This window comes from Ovis aries, chromosome 19, assembly GCF_016772045.2.
Source record: "Ovis aries strain OAR_USU_Benz2616 breed Rambouillet chromosome 19, ARS-UI_Ramb_v3.0, whole genome shotgun sequence".
Classification (NCBI taxonomy): domain Eukaryota; kingdom Metazoa; phylum Chordata; class Mammalia; order Artiodactyla; family Bovidae; genus Ovis; species Ovis aries.
The window spans coordinates 51,997,961-52,017,786 of NC_056072.1; the positions used below are offsets into that span (position 1 = coordinate 51,997,961).

At 36.2% G+C, this 19,826-nt stretch overlaps 1 protein-coding gene across 2 annotated transcripts in view; it reads left to right on the plus strand.

Moving 5' to 3' along the window:
• SMARCC1 (SWI/SNF related, matrix associated, actin dependent regulator of chromatin subfamily c member 1) overlaps positions 1-19,826 on the plus strand; it is a 123,730-nt gene that overhangs the window by 26,275 nt on the left and 77,629 nt on the right. The window contains exons 7-12 of one of the 2 annotated variants that reach the window (XM_027957707.3): positions 2,887-2,956; positions 6,207-6,282; positions 11,028-11,153; positions 13,992-14,113; positions 16,637-16,761; positions 17,891-17,950. In XM_027957707.3, the coding sequence (XP_027813508.1) occupies positions 2,887-2,956; positions 6,207-6,282; positions 11,028-11,153; positions 13,992-14,113; positions 16,637-16,761; positions 17,891-17,950 (579 nt within the window). The remainder of the gene's footprint in view (positions 1-2,886; positions 2,957-6,206; positions 6,283-11,027; positions 11,154-13,991; positions 14,114-16,636; positions 16,762-17,890; positions 17,951-19,826) is intronic. The other variant, XM_042236316.2, reaches the window with a different exon arrangement.

Here is a 19,826-nt window from a genome sequence, read left to right on the forward strand (position 1 = left end):
TGATGGTTGTTTGGTATGTTGCTGTCAGTAGTTACAGTAATTGTTAGGAGATAGCATTTTAATTTTAATATATTGGAAGCTATTTTTTAATGTAAGATATGCTTCTTCACACTATAGGATTTACCTTAGAGAAGCTGACAAGTAAATCTTGACTCTCAGCAAAGCTCTGTGTTGGGTTTATTACATATACCGTTTTAGGTAACTGTAGATGATAACAATACCAGCCACAGCACATTACAACCGTGTTGTAAAACTCTTGCAAATGCAGTATGTCTTTTATATAGATTACTTAAGTTTAAAATAAAAGGTGATATTTAAGATATTAGTAATATTTTGAATATGGTATGCTAAAGGGGGCACAAAATAAAACCATCAAGGTAATAAATTATGAAATTGGAGGAAAATGAAGTGGCAGAGTTTGACTGTGTATCAGGACAGTGGGAATAAGAGTGAGTAGGTCAGAGAACATGAGTCTGATTTAAAGAGTTTTGTTTTTATTTGGTGAGTGAAGCAGAGGGTAAACAAATTTTGATGGTTTGGTGAAGAAAAACATGTAGCTATTGGCTGTAGTAGTAGAATTTTCCTGGGAGCCTATTCCTGGGATACCTGATACAAGGAAGCTGGTTAGAGAACAGGATCCATTGGGAAGGTCTCAAATCGCTGGAGGAGGGCATGTGTAACCACTGTCTGTGATAAGTCCACATATCAGGAGAGCACAGGAGATGAGTCAAGTGGCAAACCAGGATGGTCCATATCTTTAACAGTCAATGGAAGATAAGGAAAACATTTCCAAATACAAGCAGTGGGCAGTGGAATTTTTCTACAAGAAAGTAAAGCCTGATATAAGGCATTTGGTCAATCAGGAAATAATTGATAACCTTTGAGAATGAAATTTCAGTAACTTGCAAATGAGAGCAAGTTGTGGAGTTGGTGGAAGATCACCATTGCCCCAGAATTTATGGCAGGGAAAAGACATCAGAGATGGTTTCGGTTGTGTCTTTCATTGGTGGCTTTACAGTATATTTCTGGGCAGAGCACATAGTTGAGTTAAGACCTGGTAGGAATAAAGGGATTGGTTTAAGAACATGGGTCGAATTACAGCTTTTAGCAGAAAGAATGTGTACTTCCTCAGAGAAGAAAAGAGAATTTTAAAAAATTGAGATACTGTTTAGAAGAGGAAAACAGACTAAATATTGTTCAAAATAAATTATTTAGATAGAAAAGCCCCTTAGGCTTTCATATCTGTTCTTAATTTTTTTTGTTCTCTGACTTGATAATTTTAAATGACTATAGTTTTTAAGAACTTTTGAAATTTTATATTGGAAAGTGTACAGCAGAGGGATTCCATTATACATATACATGTATCCTCAAACCACCAGTTTTTGAGTTTGCTTTCTTTCTTCTGATTGGCCAAGTCTGATGTTGAACCCCTCTAGAGAATTTTTCAGTTTCATTCTTATAATCTTAAACTCCAGAATCTCTTTGTTGATTATTCTTATTTTGTTCATACGTTGTTTTCCTAGTTTTGTTTAGTTGTTTTAAGTGTGTTCTCATGTAGTACTTTGAGCTTCTTTAAAATGATAATTTTGAATTTGTCAGGTAATCCATAGATGTTTCTTTACGATCGATTCATTTCATTCCTTTGATTGGACCTTTTTCCCTTTTACTTCCTGTATTTTTTTTTCCTGCTGTGTTTTGTGCATTTGGATAAAGAGCTGCATCTCTCGGTCTTTATGGCCTGGCTTGATATAGGCAAAGACTTGCACAGATCAGCTCAGCTTGAGACCTGGCATCCATCAGACAGTTTCTGGGCTTGAGTATATGATTTCTCAGAGAGCTTTGCTAGTTTCTCTTTCAGGAAATTATAATCTCTTACTCTCTCTAGTGTCTGTCTGCCGTAGACAAGTTTGCTGTTGCTGCATCAAGCCATTGAGTGAACTCTGATTTGTGGGTGCCCAGGCTTTCAGAGTATGCTGGTTTCCCATTAACACTGAATTAGTTGAGACAGAAACCTGTCCTATAGGTTTGTGGACTTCATGGTATTAGTCAGTGAAGCTGGGGCTATTTCCTGTTGATGTTGGCAATGAGAAGCCAGTTTTACTTAGCTGATTTCATTTGGTTTTTCTGTTCTGCTGTTATGTCAGATTCAAGGGCCTTATCATCTCATTAGTTCCTTTTTAGTACTGGAAATGAGTTTTTTAAGCTACCAGAATTTTCTAAGCTACCAAAGGAATCATAACAAGTACTGAAATGCAGATATGATTCCGCTATGATTAAATCAAGAAGAATCATCTTATTATATACATGTGCATCTCTTTGTTCAGGAAACTTGAAGGTATCTACACTAGGTCATTGTTTACACTCTTGTTGGGCGGGCTAAATTAACAGGAAGTCATTCACATATAATCAAGTATTATTGCTAAAACTTCTGATATTGCACTATGAAGTGCTGTAGGATACCAGAGAAAGTGAATCTGGAGGGAAAAGAGCAATTGGTAAAACCTTCGTCAAGGAGCTGAAGCATGGCTTACACATAGAAAGATGTGTCATGATTGCAAAGCTTACCAGAAAAATGAAGGAGAGCTTCTGTGTGGGAAAGGAAGCTGTAAAGAACATAGTGGTCTTGATTTGGGTGGATCTGGCGACAAATAGGCAGGTGGGGGGTAGTATTTTACTGAAGTAGACAGTTGGTTTTATCAAGAGTGATGGATAATAGACCTGGAATCTAATAAGTCTGAATAACCACTGAAAAACCTCCCCTTAATAAGGAATTTTTGGAGGAGCTTCTAGCAAACCAAAAACTCTAGGTAGAAATTAAGTTCAAGAAATAGTTGATTCATCTCTTCTGTCAGATTGACTAAAATTTTTTCTCTTTTTCCCTTTCAGAAGAGTGGTTGAGACCTGTGATGAGAAAAGACAAGCAGGTGTTGGTGCACTGGGGGTTTTACCCTGACAGGTAATGGTGAAATGTCCTTAGACCTGGTATATAAACAGTTTCGTCAGTTATATATATACAGTTTTGCTTTCTGAGTAGTAACAATTTTGTTGATTTGTTTTAGTCATTGAACTCAGTTCTGTTGAGTATTCTCTTACTGACTTTTGTGTTTATTGAGTTCAGTGGAGTTCACAGGCTTTATTTATCTTAAACTGATAAGTTTGCTGTGTTTGTCAAGACAGTCTTTCAGTAATCAGTCTAATACTGACTGCTAATTTGGATTTGTTTCCTTTAGGAAATGAATATTTATTCTGGATATTTTAATGACTTGTTAGTTTTATTTATTTTTTAAAAATAGGCCATTTTATTAAAAAATAAGTCATTTTATTTTTCAGTTTATGGATTCTTTATTAAGGATTAAATTATGTATAAAATGAAGCATGTATCATAACTCATACTGTATTTCAGTATCTAAATGTGAATTAATGTTATAAACAAGAACCTATGTCAGTAAAAATAGTGGCTCTTGTTATTTAATATTATGGCTGCATAGAGGGAATGTAGACAAAGGATAACCTTTCATGTCCTTTATCTTCAGCCTGTGGCAGAGCTGTTCACGTGTTCATTTCCCTTTTGTCAAGTGAACAGACTCTGTTGTGGGTTTTTCATGTTAGACCAGTCGTCTTTCACCTGTATCCACATCCATTTTTAACCTTTGCTACCACATTTTTGTGAGCAAATCCAAGACATCATTTCAATATTTCCGTTATAAATATTTTAGTATGCATTTCTGAAAGATAAGTAGTTGTTGTTGTTGTTTAAGAAATAAGCACAAAGCCAGTGTCAAACCTAAAAAATTTCAGGGAATTCCTTAATGTCAAATCATTGAGACACGTACATTTGATTAATTGATAAGATTGATGTTTGTTAGAATTTAAACACATCTTGTGTCGATTTATTTCTTAAGTATTTTTCAGTTCTCCCTGTGGGTTCTCCCTGTGTCTTCACCCCTCCTTACAGTGTATTACTCAAGAAATTGGGTTGTTTGTCATGCAGATTTTACCACACTGGGATTTTTTATGGCGTCACTGTGATGTGTTTGAATGTTTCTCCATTCTCTGGGCCTAGAGTTGATCAGAATCTATTTCAGTTTAGGAAAGGAACAAAACCTGCATAGGTATGGGTTCTTCATCTGGAGACATAATGTCTTGGTTATGTGGTGTTTTTAAGTTAATCTGTTTGAGTGACTTTATTTAACTTGCAAATATATTTTTTTGGAGAGAAATACATTTTTTGGTTATCTTAAAAATTTAAAGAACAGTTTTTATACAAGTTGAGTTAATTAGAACCAAGATGAAGTTAGCTTGCTTGTCAACCTTTTCTGAACTATAATTGACCACTTTACATGAACTAACATTTTTTTTTTAAATAATATTTAGGTAAATTCTTTCTAGAGAACATTTCTTATCTCAAGGCTTTAGGTATTCACGGCACTATTAAACTTACAAGAACTATCACAGGAACTATTGGAGTTTGAAACACTTAGGTGGAAACTCAAATTTATGACAAGCTCCGTAAAGCATAGGATTGAAACGAATTTTATAGTTAACACTTTATAAGACATGTTAGCCTTTTTGCTAGCCTTTTGTTTATATATCAAATAGATTGGAATGGCTAGCTCATGTCTTATCTTCCCAAGGGACCTTGTTAGTTCACTGTCTTTAGTAACTTAGTTTGTGCCCTCACTTCTTGGGCAGCATTTTCTCACTAAGACTTAAAGAATGTAAGTTTTAATCACCATCATAATCTTTACCTGTTAATTATTTGGCAGAAGAACTTTTTTCCTCCAGTTCATGTTTAAATGTTCCTAGAAAACTTACCACAGTGCTATTTATAGGCATGTTGAGCTATACTTGTTCCAAATGCTTTTGAACTAACTTTTGAGAAGTGGCTAAAGCCAGCCAGTGCTTGTTACCGTATTTATATTTCATTTAGTTATGACTTTGTTCTATAATGATTTATTGGCCAATATAGGAGCATTGATAAAGTAGGTAACTTGGCAGGTAATTTTATTCTTATTTAAAAATTGTAGTGGGGGAGGAGAGTAATTTATATCAGTGTGTTGGATTTAACTAATAAGAGAACCATTGAACAGAGACATTTGAAGATAGGAGGGAGTGAGCTAGATGGATATATGGGTAGTGAGGAGCATATATAAAGGGTATGAAGGGACCCCCCGCTTGGTGTATTTAAAGCACATTACTAAAGCCCTTGTGGGTTGAGTATAACATGAGTGAGAGGGAGTTCTAGGAGATGAAGTCATAGGACCAGATCATGAAGCCTTGGCAAACCAGTGTAAGGATTTTGACTTAACTCTTGAGTTCAGTGCAAGTTGGAAGGTTTTAAACAGTGAGTGGTATGGACTGACAGCTTTTAAAAGAAACTGCTCTGCTTGTTCTGTGAAAAATGGAATCCCAAGGGCTTTGCCCCAGAGTGGAAGTGTGAGAAGTTAGATAGATTCCAGACACAATTTGAAGGTAGAAGTGGTAGAAGTTGTTGATAATTTGATGATAGGGGTAATTGAGAGTGAAGTCAAGGATATCGTCCAAGGATTTGGGCCCATAACAACAAGAAAAATGGAATTGGGATTTTTTGCTAGGTCATGTTGGGGTTGGGATGGCATTATATGTTGACTTCTGAGTGTATTAGGTTTGGCAGCTTTATCTGACGTATAGTGAGAGATGTAGAATTGGCGATTGAATTTATGAGTCCCGAGTTCAGAGAAGAGGACAGATAGGCAGATACAAGATTTCAAGTCATCAGGGTATGTCTGAAGCCGTGAAACTGCATGAGATGGTCATCAAGGGATTGAATAGGTGCGGGATTATTCCAGAAAGTGAAACTTGGGGCTTCAGTGTTAAAGAAGTTTGGGAGGAGAGGAGAAACTAGCCATAGAGACCGAGGAGAGGCTAGTGTCCAGAAGGAGTGCCAGATAATAGCTCTGTCTTAGAGGACAAGTAAGGGACATCCTTTGAGGAGTGGTTAACATGTTAAAATTCTGTGCACAGAGGCTTAACCTTTGGGTATCACGACGTGAAGATTACTGTAGACCTCTGCAGGAGAGTTTTCTTGTTAGAGTGTTAGAGACAAAAGAAGGTGATAATTTGCTATTACTGGATCCTAACAGTATTTCTAAAATGTGTTTTTACCTCTAGATCAAAGTGAATGAATTTGGGTTCTAATTTCTTTTTCCATTTTTTTTTTTTTATAGCTATGATACTTGGGTCCATAGTAATGATGTTGATGCAGAAATTGAAGATCCACCGATTCCAGAAAAACCATGGAAGGTACGAGATCTTTTTTAAAACAGAATTTTTTAAAAAGTAAAAACAAAATTTACTGTTTCATAAGTTAATAGCTCTTCTTAGGTGTTCTCAACAACCGTGTTTTAAAGAGATAAATGCAGAGTGATGACCTTTCTTATCATCCTATTAAGAGATACCTATGGTCTTGAAGACCTCATTATCCAGGTCTTAGATTAGATGTCTGCAATGATGTTTGAGGACACCTGAAAGCAAGTTAGATTGCAATTTGAGATATTGAGAAAGGAGTGTTAGAAGTGGAGTTGAACATTGTTGATGTCATTTAGGAAGGCTAGGAGCAGTGCTTGCATGACTTTATATAGACTTGTCTTACTGTTCATTTCTATTATAATGTTTTCAGCTTTTAATGTGGAAATTTTGAAAGTTGCAAGAATAGTACAAAGCAAAGCACTGTTTTATATTCTTCCAGATTCCCCTCTTATTATTGAAATAATGTATTATCTGATACAGGGCCTGTATTCCATTTTCACGAATTGTCCCATTGATACAGTAGGCTTTATAGTATATTTAAGTTTTTACCCTGATACAGGATCCAATTCAGGATTACACATTACATTTAGTTGTTACATCTCTATTCTATTTTAATCTGAAACTTTCAGCTGTTTTATTTTTTCTTCTGTGACATTGTCATTTTTGAAATACGTAGGTTAGTTGTTGTTACAGTTCTAGAATGTCCTTGAATTTTAGTTTGTATGTTTCCTCATTATTATGTTCAAACTATGCACTTGGGCTGCAGTATTCCATACCTAATACTGTATCCTCCTCCGTGCATCATACTGGGCATCTCCTATTGTCCATTTTCCCCATTATGGCTGATAAGTTGGATTGTTTGTTAAGATACTGTCTGCCTGCTTTTCTCACTGTAACATTACCATTTTTCTCATCAACATTTAAGATATTTTATAGGGGAAAACTTTGAGAGTGCAGAAATACCCTTTTTTAAAAATTGAATTTCTGTCTGAAGGTTTGCTCGTTGATGAGTAGTTCCTGCGAATGATGCTGTCTGTCTGCAGGTGGCATTTCGCAGTAGGGACAGGTCCCCCCTTCTCCTTCATGTGTCTGCGCTCTGCGGGCACTCACAGAACACTGACAGTGCTCCTCGCTTTTGATGAATTATCTGAATTTGGCCAGTGGAAACTCCTTTAGGCTGCCTCCTGTGATCTTCTGGCACTGTTTGATTCATTTTTGCATACCTCGTACTTTCTGGGACAAAAGATGTTCCAAACTCTTTTTGTAATGTCCCTGTCCTAGTATTTTTACAGGTAGCTCTGTTTTCCATGAGTGATTTTACATGATTTTTATTGACTTTTATATAGGATAAGCAACACTTGGAATTGGATCAAAGTGTTATATTTTAGACCTGGTTCAGCCTGTTTCCAATTGTGTGACCTTCAGAGAGATAGCCTTTGAGCTTTAGATTCCATATGGAGTTAGCAAAAATTACTTTTTGTTGTAAATAAACTTTTAATTTGGAAATGATTCAAACTTACAGAAAAGTTGTAAGAAAAAGAATAGTATATGGCATACCTGAATACCCATTATCCACAGTTGCCTGTTAACATTTTACTCCCTTTTTGAGTTACTATTTATATTTGATACTTGCATATAAATATTTTTTCCAAATCATTTGAGGTAAAGATGCATATGGAATGGGTCTTTAGGTATTTTAGTCTACTGTTCATATTTCATTGTTGCCGCTTGACCTGGTCATTTTTTAAAAATAAATTTGTATTGGAGCATAGTTGATTTTCAGGATTGTGTTCTTCTGTACAGCAGAGTATGTATCAGTTATACATCTATCCAGTCTTTCTTAGATTCTGGTTCCATATAGGTCATTACGGAGTATTGAGCAGAGTTCCCTGTGTCATCCAATAGGTGCTTATTACCTGTGTTACGTATAGTGGTGTGTCCATGTCAGTCTCCCCCTTCCTCCCATGGTAACCGTGTGCTTGTTTTCTACATCTGTGGCAAATAGCTTTGTCACCTTTTCATGAATTCTTTGGCTTCCGGTGTTTCTTCTATGAAGTGCTTGTTTCTGCCTCCTGCTTTTTTCCATTGCATTGTCTTTTTCTTTGTGGATGTTATTTAGATATTCTGCATAAGAACATGCATGGTTATGTCATCATTACTTGTGTTAAAAATAGATTTTCCTAGTAAGCTTAGCTTTTTGTTTTTTTGCTACTGAGGTCATCTTGATATTTTCCTATATCATCTTTAAAAATTACTCTTTAGTTTTGCATTTTGTGTATAGAGCTTTAATTTTTTAACGTGTTACGATGTAGGAAAGATTTCTTCTTGATGTGGTGTTAGGTCAGCTCTCCGTTCAGGGTGGGAAGATATTGAACCTGGATTTGTCTCCCAATGATCCATGCCATTTCTGTCAAAAGTAAGCTTTTATACAAGCTGTGGTTTGTTTCTTGACAGTTACGAAGTTTAATTATTTGATTTGTTCTGAGTAGTACTCCCACTTTTTTCTTCAGGAGTCTCTTGGGTCTTTGCACTTTTGTATAAAGTTAAGAATCAGTTTGTTGAGGTCCATATTAAACTCATTGAAGTTTTGATTGGAATTACATTTAAACTATAGAACAACTTGGAGAGAACTGACGTCTTTACAGTATTGAGTGTCTCAATTTGTGGAAGCAATTTATCTCCCTATTTATTTAGATCTTTTATATCAGTAAAGTTGTATACTTCTCTTCAGATTTCACTGATCATCTCAGAATAATCTATAGTAATTATACATTTTGAAATGTTTTCCTCTACTAAATCTGGTATATGGAGTGTCAATTGGATAAAACTATGTTTCCCTTTGACAAAAATTGGCAAATTGTATCCTCCTGGGTAAATTAAAGGCACCTGTTTTTGCATGTAAAATTTTATTAGATCACCAAACCCATTCATTTATATATATTCTGTGGCTGATTTCACACTGTAGCAGCAGAGTTGAATAGACCTGGAGAACATATGGCTTGCAAGCCTAAAATGTTCACTATCTGGCCTCGCAGTAAAGAATGTCAATTCCCTCTATATTTGTGTTGTCCCATTATCTTCAGGGAAGATGATTTTAAAAAACAACAACAAAAACTACCTTTAAATGTAACTGAAGAGGTTATATCCAAACCATTCTCTCATTGAAAACTTGAAAAGAAAGTGAACTTACATAGAATATTGAGTTTTAAGCCAACTTATTCAGTCTTCTCTTTTACTTTCATCAAGAGGCTCTTCAGTTCCTCTTCACTTTCTGCCACAAGGGTGGTGTCATCTGCATATCTGAGGTTATTGATATTTCTCCTGGAAACCTTGATCCAGCTTGTGCTTCATCCAGCCCAGCATTTCGCATGATGTACTCTGCATAGATGTTTAGAACTTAATACACTAAATCACAAGTTTAGAACTGGGCTTGATAGCAGTTTACCACAGTATCATTTTATAGGTAAGGAAACTGGGCTGGTTTTAAGTAAGATTATACAACCTATTAATATTATTCTGAGGCGAAGGTATTTTTATGAGAAAGATTAATAGAGCATAGTCGTTTAAGAGCTTAGGCAGAACTCAGTGCAAGCCTAAGTTTTCTCTCTAGTAGGGTAAGTAATTGGGCAGCTTGCTGACACTGTCGCTTTTGCTCATTGGAAAACTGGAGAGGCTAACCTGCATTGCTTTAGAGGGATTAAATGAGATCATATTGTTTGTAAGGTGTTCAGCAGGATGGCTGGCACAGATTATTGTTAGTGTCCCTACTGTCCTAACATACTTTCTCAAGAGAATTCTACCAAGGTCTGCTGGATAGTAAAGAATGTACAATGTGAATCTTCCGCTCTGCTTTTAAAATATATATATTCTTTTCAGTACTTTGAAAAACTATTAAATTTTCAAATGCTGTGACATTTGAAATTTAACTAAAATTTATCTTTTGTAATTACTTAGAATGTTATTGAATGTATAAATATAGACACATCCTTTATGCATAAGGAAATGATTATCTTGGGCCTTCTGTTTTTGAATGTTTTTCTCACTGATTTTTTTGAAGATAAAGATGCAGCGATTAGTGAAATGAACCACATAGTGAAATACGAATACCATATGGTATCACATATGTGGAATACAAAATTTACTCCTAGAAACAGTGGAAAAGTGGATGCCAAGGATTGGGGAGTAAGAGAAATAGGAATACCAGTTTTCACTGCAAGATGAATTAGGTCTGAAGAGCTAATGTCAAATATGAAAAAAGTTGAAAGCAGTGTATTTTAGACTTGAAATTTGCTGAGTAGACTTAAATGTTCTCTTATGTTCATACTAACACACACGTGATACAAGTATGTGCGGTGATGGATTCACTGGGGCAGGGAATCCGTCACAAAGGGTACACATGTCAAATCACAGTGTACACCTTAAACGCCTTCACTTTTATTTTTCAGTTATATCTTAATGAAATGAAATAAAAGAGGACATGATCATAAACTTTAAGGGTCTTGATTATCAAAACCTCAGTGCACACAAAACTTGTGATGCTATTTTACTGTTTACACAAAGACATGGAATAAAAATTAGACATGGTTAAGTTGCCACTCGTGTCGTTAGTAGTCTTATATTTTTAAACTATATGTAGTTAAAGCTTTAAGTATAATAAATCAGCTTGTTTCATTTTGAGTACTTTAAAACTGTAGCAATTTATTATTTACGTAGCTCTTCATGCTTTGATGTGATTTTAGGTTCATGCAAAATGGATTTTGGACACTGATGTTTTCAATGAATGGATGAATGAGGAGGATTATGAGGTGGATGAGAACAGGAAGCCCGTGAGTTTTCGTCAGCGAATTTCAACAAAGAATGAAGAGGTATTTGGTTTGGCACCATTTTTTTTCTCTTGATGTTTTCTTCCCTGGCCTGTATCTTATCAAATCTTATTAATAAACTAATGTACAAAGCAAGGGTCATCAGCCATCAGGTGTATATAAAAAGTTACTAAATGACCATAATGACCATTTCAGGAGCTGGCATCTCCCAAAAAGGAGCATGACAGTCTCAGAGAGTCATTAAGGTTTAAAGTGGGTCATGCAGTATGTAAGGTGGTACAACTGATTTTGGTTTCTAGATCTTGAGTATGAATTTTGTAAGCTAAATATCATTTTCCACAGGAAAACTAGTTTAGTTTTAATATTTTTTAATGACTTTGTTGGGCTTCCCAGGTAGCACTAGTGGTAAAGAAACCTCCTGCCAATGCAGGAGATGTAAGAGACGCAGGTTCTATCTCTGGGTGGGGAAGATCCCTTGGAGGAGGGTGTAGCAACCCACTCCAGTATTCTTGCCTGGAGAACCTCATGAACAGAGGAGCCTGGTGGGCTACGGTCTAGGATTGCACAGAGTTAGAGATGACTGAAGTGAATTAGCATGCACAATAAAATGTAGGCTTTAAAGGTCTCAAAAGTTATAGCTCAGTTCTCTTTTGAGGCGGCTGAACTTGGCAGTTAACACTTAATCTTTAAGCCACTTAAATATTTATCCATGTTTCCTTGTAAGGTAAAAGTTTAGAAGTGGGTGTGTCACTAGAGAAACACTTGAGACTGAGAAGAAGGCTGATGTGTGTTCGTGTTGGGTTGTGACATTTTCAGATGGATACCTGTGAGTCCAGGAGTCTATTTTGCTGGGGACACTTAACACTTTTGCTTTTTGTCTTGTATTTTAGTTTTCTGAAAAAAATCTTGAGACATAATACATTTAAAACATAATTTAGAACATACAGTTCTTTTGTACCTTTTTTCAGCCCTGAGACTTTCTTACTAAAACTGTTTGTCACACACTGAAGATTCTTTAAGAAAATATTTAAAAGTTGAGTCTTTTTCATATCTTTTAAATTCCTATTTTCTTTGTCATTTGACTTAAATTTTTTTTTAAATTTTACTCTTCCCCCACTTAAGTTGTTGGTGTTCATTTGCTGAGTCACGTCCTATTCTTTGCACCCCCATGAACTGCAGCACACCATGCTTCTCTGTCTTTCACTGTCTCCCTGGGTTTGTTCAAACTCATGTCCATTGAGTCAGCAATGCCATTCAGCCATTTCACTTATATGTTTATGGATTTGTTTCTCCTTAATGTAGTTCAAGCCGAGTCTTTTGTTACTGAAAATAACTACATTATTGAATTGGCATATTCAGATCTACTCCTGCTCAGATTTAGGTTGTTTATTCACTTATTTTAGGGGGGATTATATAAAAACTAATATCCCCCTTCAAAACTTTAACTTCAGGCTATATAATCAGAGATATGTGGTTTAGATTTTCTTTAAAACTTCTCTGATCAGGGGATTTTTCCAGTGGTCCAGTGGTCCAGTGGTTAAGGCACCGTGCTTCCACTGCAGAAGGAATGGGTTCAGTCTCTCATTGAGGAATTAAGATCCTGTATGTCACTTGGTTGTGGCCACACACAAACAAAAACTTCTTTGATCGCCTGTAAGATAATCCACATTCTGACTTTGATGCTACAGAGCTTCTGAAAGGAAATGGATAGTGGTAAGGGGTATGAGGGTACCAGAGGACATTGATGTTTAATTGATGTTTTAATCTCTGATTCTTTTTTTAACCTCAGATACAATACTTTGGATCATTTTAGGTGTCTTGTCTTTATTATGATCTGTTCTTTTAAGTGGATAATTATCACCTACAGACTGACTTTTGTGTGTTGATTTATCAGTGTATCTTACAACTCTGTGCTGTGCTTAGTTTTCAGTCACGTCCGATTCTTTGTGACGCCATGGACTATAGCCTGCCAGGCTCCTCTGTCCATGGGAATTCTCCAGGCAACAGTACTGGAGTAGGTTGCCATGCCCTCCTCCAGGGGATCTTCCCAACCCAGGGATCGAACCTAGGTCTCCCGGATTACAGGTGGATTTTACTGTCTGAGCCATCAGGGAAGCCCAAGAATACTGGAATGGGTAGCCTATCCCTTCTCCAGGGGATCTTCCCGAGCCAGGAATCAGACCAGTGTCTCCTACATTGCAGGTCGATTCTTTTCAGCTGAGCTACCAGGAAAGCCCATGTTACAACTCTACTGAGCTCATTTATTAGCTCTGATAGTGTTTTTGTGGATTCTTTTTCCATATGTAAGATCATGTCATCTGCAAACAGGAATAGTTTTACTCCTGTGGGTTGGCTTTTAAATAAAAAATTGCAGGCTTATTAAATTTTACTTCTTTTGAGTCATCTCTTCTGTTTCTTTTAATGATGAACTAGGAGTAGTTTCTGGTACTCTTTCACATGGTTATTCAGCCAGTCTTTGTATTTCATTGATTTAATAGCTTGTGTTTCATGTTTTTTCCAGTGGTTATTGTAAATGTTTCCCGTCCCTTCTCTTCCCTACTCCTCCCCCACCTTCCCGAAACACAGAATTTGAACAGGAACAGTTTTTAGTTGTATGGGGTTTGAGCATGTCTGTTCTGTAGCAAAGTTTGAATACCTGTGGGGTGGTTCTTACATGTCTATTGATGGTGTGTCACCTGGAAGGTAGGGAAAGTCTTCTGGCTGCTGATGGTCCAGGATGCTTTATATTGTGCCTTTCATTTACTCTGAGCTAGTAGCTTTGACATCTTCTTTGTGAAATCTTAGTTTTGGACAAGGATTTATGGAAACTGAGACGTCAGCAAAGCTGGCTGATATTTATTTCCATTTCCTTCTTCCTAGCCAGTCAGAAGTCCAGAGAGAAGAGATAGAAAAGCATCAGCTAATGCTCGAAAAAGGAAACATTCACCTTCCCCTCCGCCCCCGACACCCACAGAATCCCGGAAGAAGAGTGGGAAGAAAGGGTAAGAACTGCACTGTGATACAGGAGGCACTGAAACAGACTCGAAAGGACTTCCCAGATTTTTACCTTTACATGAGACGTTTGGCTGTGGGAAGTCTAGCTTTGACTTGGTACTGTCTTTCCCTGATTTTACCACCTGGTCCTGTACGTGATCCAGGTGACTTACAGAGGAGTGAACCTCTGTTTTATGTTCTGCATGGTGTAGCAGTGTAGTGCCTTGTTCAGTAAGCCACACTTGTATTTAGTGGATCTTGCTTGAGTAGAGGTTTTGATTTCTATTGAGTAGGTTCTTGTAGGGATTAAGGTCTTCCTGCCCTGAAGTAGATAATAGATGGTTCATAATACATAGTATATATTATGTATGTAATAAATGCATATTAAATAAATACTTAATAATTTTAGGGTTGTCTAGCTCAAAATATATTTTAATAATTTCTTAAAGGTTACAGTTTAGTTTTAGAAGATGAGAGTTTCCAAAATTTATCCTTCTCATGTGACAGTGAATTAGTTGAATTTCTGGCTGTTGTCAAGTAGATCTTCACAGTGCAGACATCTTTTTTCCATTAGTTTCTTTTGTGACTTTCTTTAGCCACATTTGCCTTTTGCTGCCCAGAGCATGCCTTGAGTCTCACTATTTCTTGAAAGGTTACGTGAAGCATTCTTCAACATGTATAGAAGCTTTTAGAGAATTTAAGAAACTCTTAGTCTCATAAATAATAATAATGAGTTAGTCACAGATACAGAAAAGATTTTTTGTTATCTTTGTCAAGTCACATGTATTTGTTGTTAAAATAGATTGTTCTTTGGGGTTTGAAGAGGGTAACCTTATTTTCCCAACCTTACAAATTTAGGAAACAAATTTCATAAATTCTGAAATGTACTGTTGATGTTCAGAGATTTCAGAGCTACCTGTAATATAACAACTTTCCCAAGTGTTTTGGGGCCTGAAATTGATATGTTACTTTTCCCTTTATGGCCTAAGATGGGCTGCTAGGACAGGAGTGGCCACAGAACCAAAATGTTATGTCCAGGAAGCTCACAGTGGTGGCATTTAGCCTCTGCTGTAAGTATTGTTGTTTATAGTCACTAAGTCATGTCCAACTCTTTTGTGATCTCATGGACTGTAGCCTGCCTAGCTTCTCTGTTCATGGGATTTCCCAGCAAGACTATTGGATTAGGTTGCCATTTCCTTCTCCAGGAATCTTGCCAACCCAGGGATTGAACCCACATGTCTTGCTTTGGCAGGTGGGTTTTTTACCATTGAGCCACCAGGGAAGCGTCACTCTTTTGAGCATAAAACCGACCACATTGACGTTCCCAAAATAAATGTATGCATGTCCTTTAATGTATGCATCTGCCTTCTAATAAGCAGGACTTGGCTCATTTAAATCCACTTAGAATACTCTTATCTAACCAAAACACCTTGAAACCTGTTTTCCTAACATTTGTTATATTCATCTTCCTCGAATCTTTTCTTACTTTTAAAGTATTTGATCTGTCTGCCCCCTTTAATTTCATAGGCTTAAAAATTTGTCCTATAATTTTTATTTTAAAAATTATTTTTACACTGTATACCTTAGTCTCACCTGTGCCAACATGTTGTCCCTGTAGAAAGAGAGCTATGTGCATTCTTTCAGCAGTGTGAGGAATCTTCACTCTATTTCTCCATTCTCATTTCCTTGTCAGTATATTCTAAATTATTATCTCAAAACAGAATTTTTTTTTCTTATGCTTTTACTCATCATCCTGAAACATAGCCAACTTTTTAGTGAATTATTTTAGTTCCCAAGGTTTAGCTTAACTGTCACTTGACTAACTCTCTGAGGGTGGGTTTTGTTTTTTGGTTTTTTTTGTCCTTGTATTCCTTTTTTGTGTCGATGCACATCACATTAAATGAGGTAGTTCATGATTTTCATCCTGTAATTCTTCAAGATAAGGAATCAGTCCATTCTTGTGTGAACTTTAAATAGGCTTTCTTGTGTGTATTAGTTTTAAAAATAGATGTTGATTTGCTTGATGAAAGAGCAATGGCAGTTTTTACAAATTTAAATGTTAGTACTGCTTTTAGTGATTTTACTTTGCACTTCCTGGTGTTTGGATGATATAGAGAGCCAGGAAGAATACAAAAAGCAAACAAACCAAAAGAAAAAAACCCAAACCACCCACTTAGTTGTATATATCTTTGAGAAAATTTCTTGTGTGATTCTTTATAATCTTTAAAATACTTGCTGTATTTCCATAGCAAAGTTTTTTTTGCTACATTGATGTAATTGCCTTTTAGGATACTGTCTGCAGTTTGAATGGTAGGATTTCTGTGGCCATTTCTTATGCCCTGTAATTTTTATTTTCCTCTTGACAGGTGAGATGTACTTTGGGGAATGTATCTAATTTGTTTGGATTTATGTTTGTCCCTTAAAGTGATTCTGAGCATAGGTTCCCAACGATGTAGTTAAAATCTCTGAAATTGATTGCTTTAAGTAGCTATAGTCAGTCTTGTTGTGTTCACATATCTTTTGTGTCTTAGCCAAGCTAGTCTTTATGGGAAGCGGAGAAGTCAGAAAGAGGAAGATGAGCAAGAAGATCTTACCAAGGACATGGAAGACCCAACACCTGTACCCAACATAGAGGAAGTGGTTCTTCCAAAAAATGGTTTGTATCCTTTTGCGTAGACATGGAAATGTTAGCTGTGATTTACTCACTCTCAGCAGGGCCATGGGATGATGGTCTCCTTGCTGTATGTCCCTAGTTCTCAGTGGAAGTATAAATTGATGAAGCCACTTAACATGATTTGGCTATCTCTTAAATTTAAAAATGGGTACATCCAGGGACTTTCCTGGCAGTCCACTGATTAAGACTTTGTGCTTCTAATGCAGAGGGCACGGACAGGTTCAATCCCTAGTCAGAGAACTGAGATTCCTATGCTTGCTGTGTGGTGTGGCCAAGATAAAAAAGTACACATCCAGTAGCAGTCTTAATTTCAGAATCCCTATTAAATAATTTCATGTCTATGTAAAGATAAGTATAAAAGAATGTTGATTACAGAGTAATGAAAAATTGAGGATAAATAAACTAAGTTTCCATTGACATAGGGCTAGTTACCTTCTGATCCACTCATGGACACAGAGGCTCTTAAAAATGAAAGAGGACTTCCCTGGCGGTCCAGTGGTTAAGACTCTGTGCTTCCAGTGCAGGGGTGCAGGTTTGATCCCTGGTTGAGAAACTAAGATCCTGCATGCCTTGTGGTACAGCCAAAAGAACAAAAAAAGAAGATATAACTAAAAATACATGGAAGATACATAGGTGCATTATAACATGAGATAAAAAGAATACTAAGGATTAAGCACAGTATGATTACTTTACACCCATAAGATTTGAAACCCTTGGCATGTTTTCAAGTCTCTGTAGATGTGGAAGGCATCAGTGCTCCCTCAGTTTGTCTGTCGTAATGAATGGCACACAAACGGGGATACACAAGCATAGAAAAAAATAGTAAAATATACTTTTGGTAAGGGAGTTGAAAGGTTCTTTTCAGGGTTTCGTCTGTATTTCTGTATTGTTTACTTCTATGATGACAGAAGAGTTCTGCTTATTTAATTATTACAAAATATAGTCTGTTTGTTAATATTTCTTAGCTGAGCTTAAGATATTTACTTGGAGGTGAGTATCGAATGACAGTAGAGTTGCCCTGAGATTCATGTATTTTTTAATCTTCTATTGTTTTCTTAAAAACAAGTAGAACTTTCCCCTTAAAACATGATTTTTTTTCCTTTCTTTCTAGTAAACCCAAAGAAAGATAGTGAAAATACACCTGTTAAAGGAGGAACTGTGGCAGATCTAGGTAAAAATCAAAATCTATAGTTTCGTGTTGTTTTGTGTCAGAGATATGTCAGGTCCTTTGAGAATCCTTTCTTTACTGAGAGGTGTCACTTTCAGTTGCTGTGCTTTCCAGCACAGATACTTAGTATGGCTATGTTAGTACCATCATTGTTTAGTTACCTACTGTATTAGGAAATTTAATTTCTTAAGGTCCATTCTTTGCAGTCTTATGAATTTCTTTCTCTAAGCATAATGTTTTCTTGCAAACCAGCAAAGGTGGTAGTATGATACCTAAGTCAGAATATCTGAGTTTTAAGGAAACAGTTGTAGTTAATGCACTTTTTATAATCTGCCTGGAATACTTGTTTCATGATGTGTGCAAATTGATTATGTCTTCAGAACAAAAATCTGGTAACTGTTAATACTTTGTAAGCCAACAGAAAGTTTCCCTAACAGGATAAAATGAGGGTCACATCATCCTTCTACTGTATTTGCAGGTTATTGAGTACATTTTCACAAGTAAGGTCTAACTCTTGGATGTGCTGTGAGGGTAGAAAAGAGTGGAGTCATTTGTTCCAATTTTTAAAAATAGTTTGAAACATCTTTTTTGGTGAAAGTTATATATGAAGTAATGATCTCGATTACTTTGTTCATTTGTGAAAGTCAAAGGTAATCCTAGTATTTTCAGTATATATTAAATTTATGAATTGATGGGATTTTAGACCTAATGGGTATATTCAAGATCTCCTTATGTGGAAAAAGTGTCTTGGCTTTACTATCTCCTAGTCAGGTGAATTCTGTATTTCAAATTAATTGCTGTGATTCTTGATGGCAGACATGTGTGGGTGTTTGGGAGAGTTTTTCTACTTCATTTCACTAAATACATCCTACTTTTTCTGGCTTCAAGCCTGTTGTTGGACATCAGTGGATGATTCTGTTTTTGATTATGTTGAAAGTAAAGCAGAAAATTGTCTTAATGACAGTTTATAGAGAGGTGCTATTAGGTCAGCAAAATAAAGTTACTATCAAAATGCTTCTTTCATAGCTGTTTTAATATTAGTAACAGAATATAGATTTTAAATAGCTAGTAACAATTTTCATTGTCCATAAGTTTATATTGTCTGTTTTATAACCATCACTTATCCACTGACTAAAAGGCCAAGAACACAAAAGCTAATGATATACAGTATTTTGTTCTATATTCTCAGTGCTGTGGCAGTGTAAAATATTCTTAAGACTTGAATACATCTTCACTGGGACAGTTTGTTAAATAGAATGCTAGTTTATATTTTAAAAGTTAAATCCCAAGAAAGAATTATTCCATAGTTTTAAGGGAGTGGACAGTTGTTCTTTTAAAAGTGAGGTGTCTGTTGTAGTATTTTTGTAGTAGACTTTATCAGAGGAGTCAGGTTGAAACCATGATTAGGGAAAGAATGGGCTCCCGGCTGGATAAAGAGTTTCAATGCTAGGTGTAGGAGATCTTCCCTTTGTGTTAGTGAGCAGGCTGAGGTCTCAGTCAGGAGGGCTGTGCTTATGGATGCTGCTGACCATAACTGAAGGGTTTGACTCTTTGGAATCTGAAGTGTTTGTCCTGACTTTTTATCCACGGACCAACAGGCTTTCCAAGGATCATTTAAGCATTTGACTTTCTGCATTGGCTATAACCTGACTGATTCATCAACTAGGAATTATTGTTCAGAGTTGTTCATTGTTTTAACTGATCCATATTTTGCCTTATATGCCACCAAGCTAAGTATACCCAGTCATTTCTTTGTTGAGATCTCTGAAAGGTCATTATCCAGGGGCTGAGGTGAGAGTGCATGTGTCCATACCTGGCAGGAGGACAACACTGACTCTGTACTACCATCTGGGAATCAGTATATTGTATTATCAGAAGT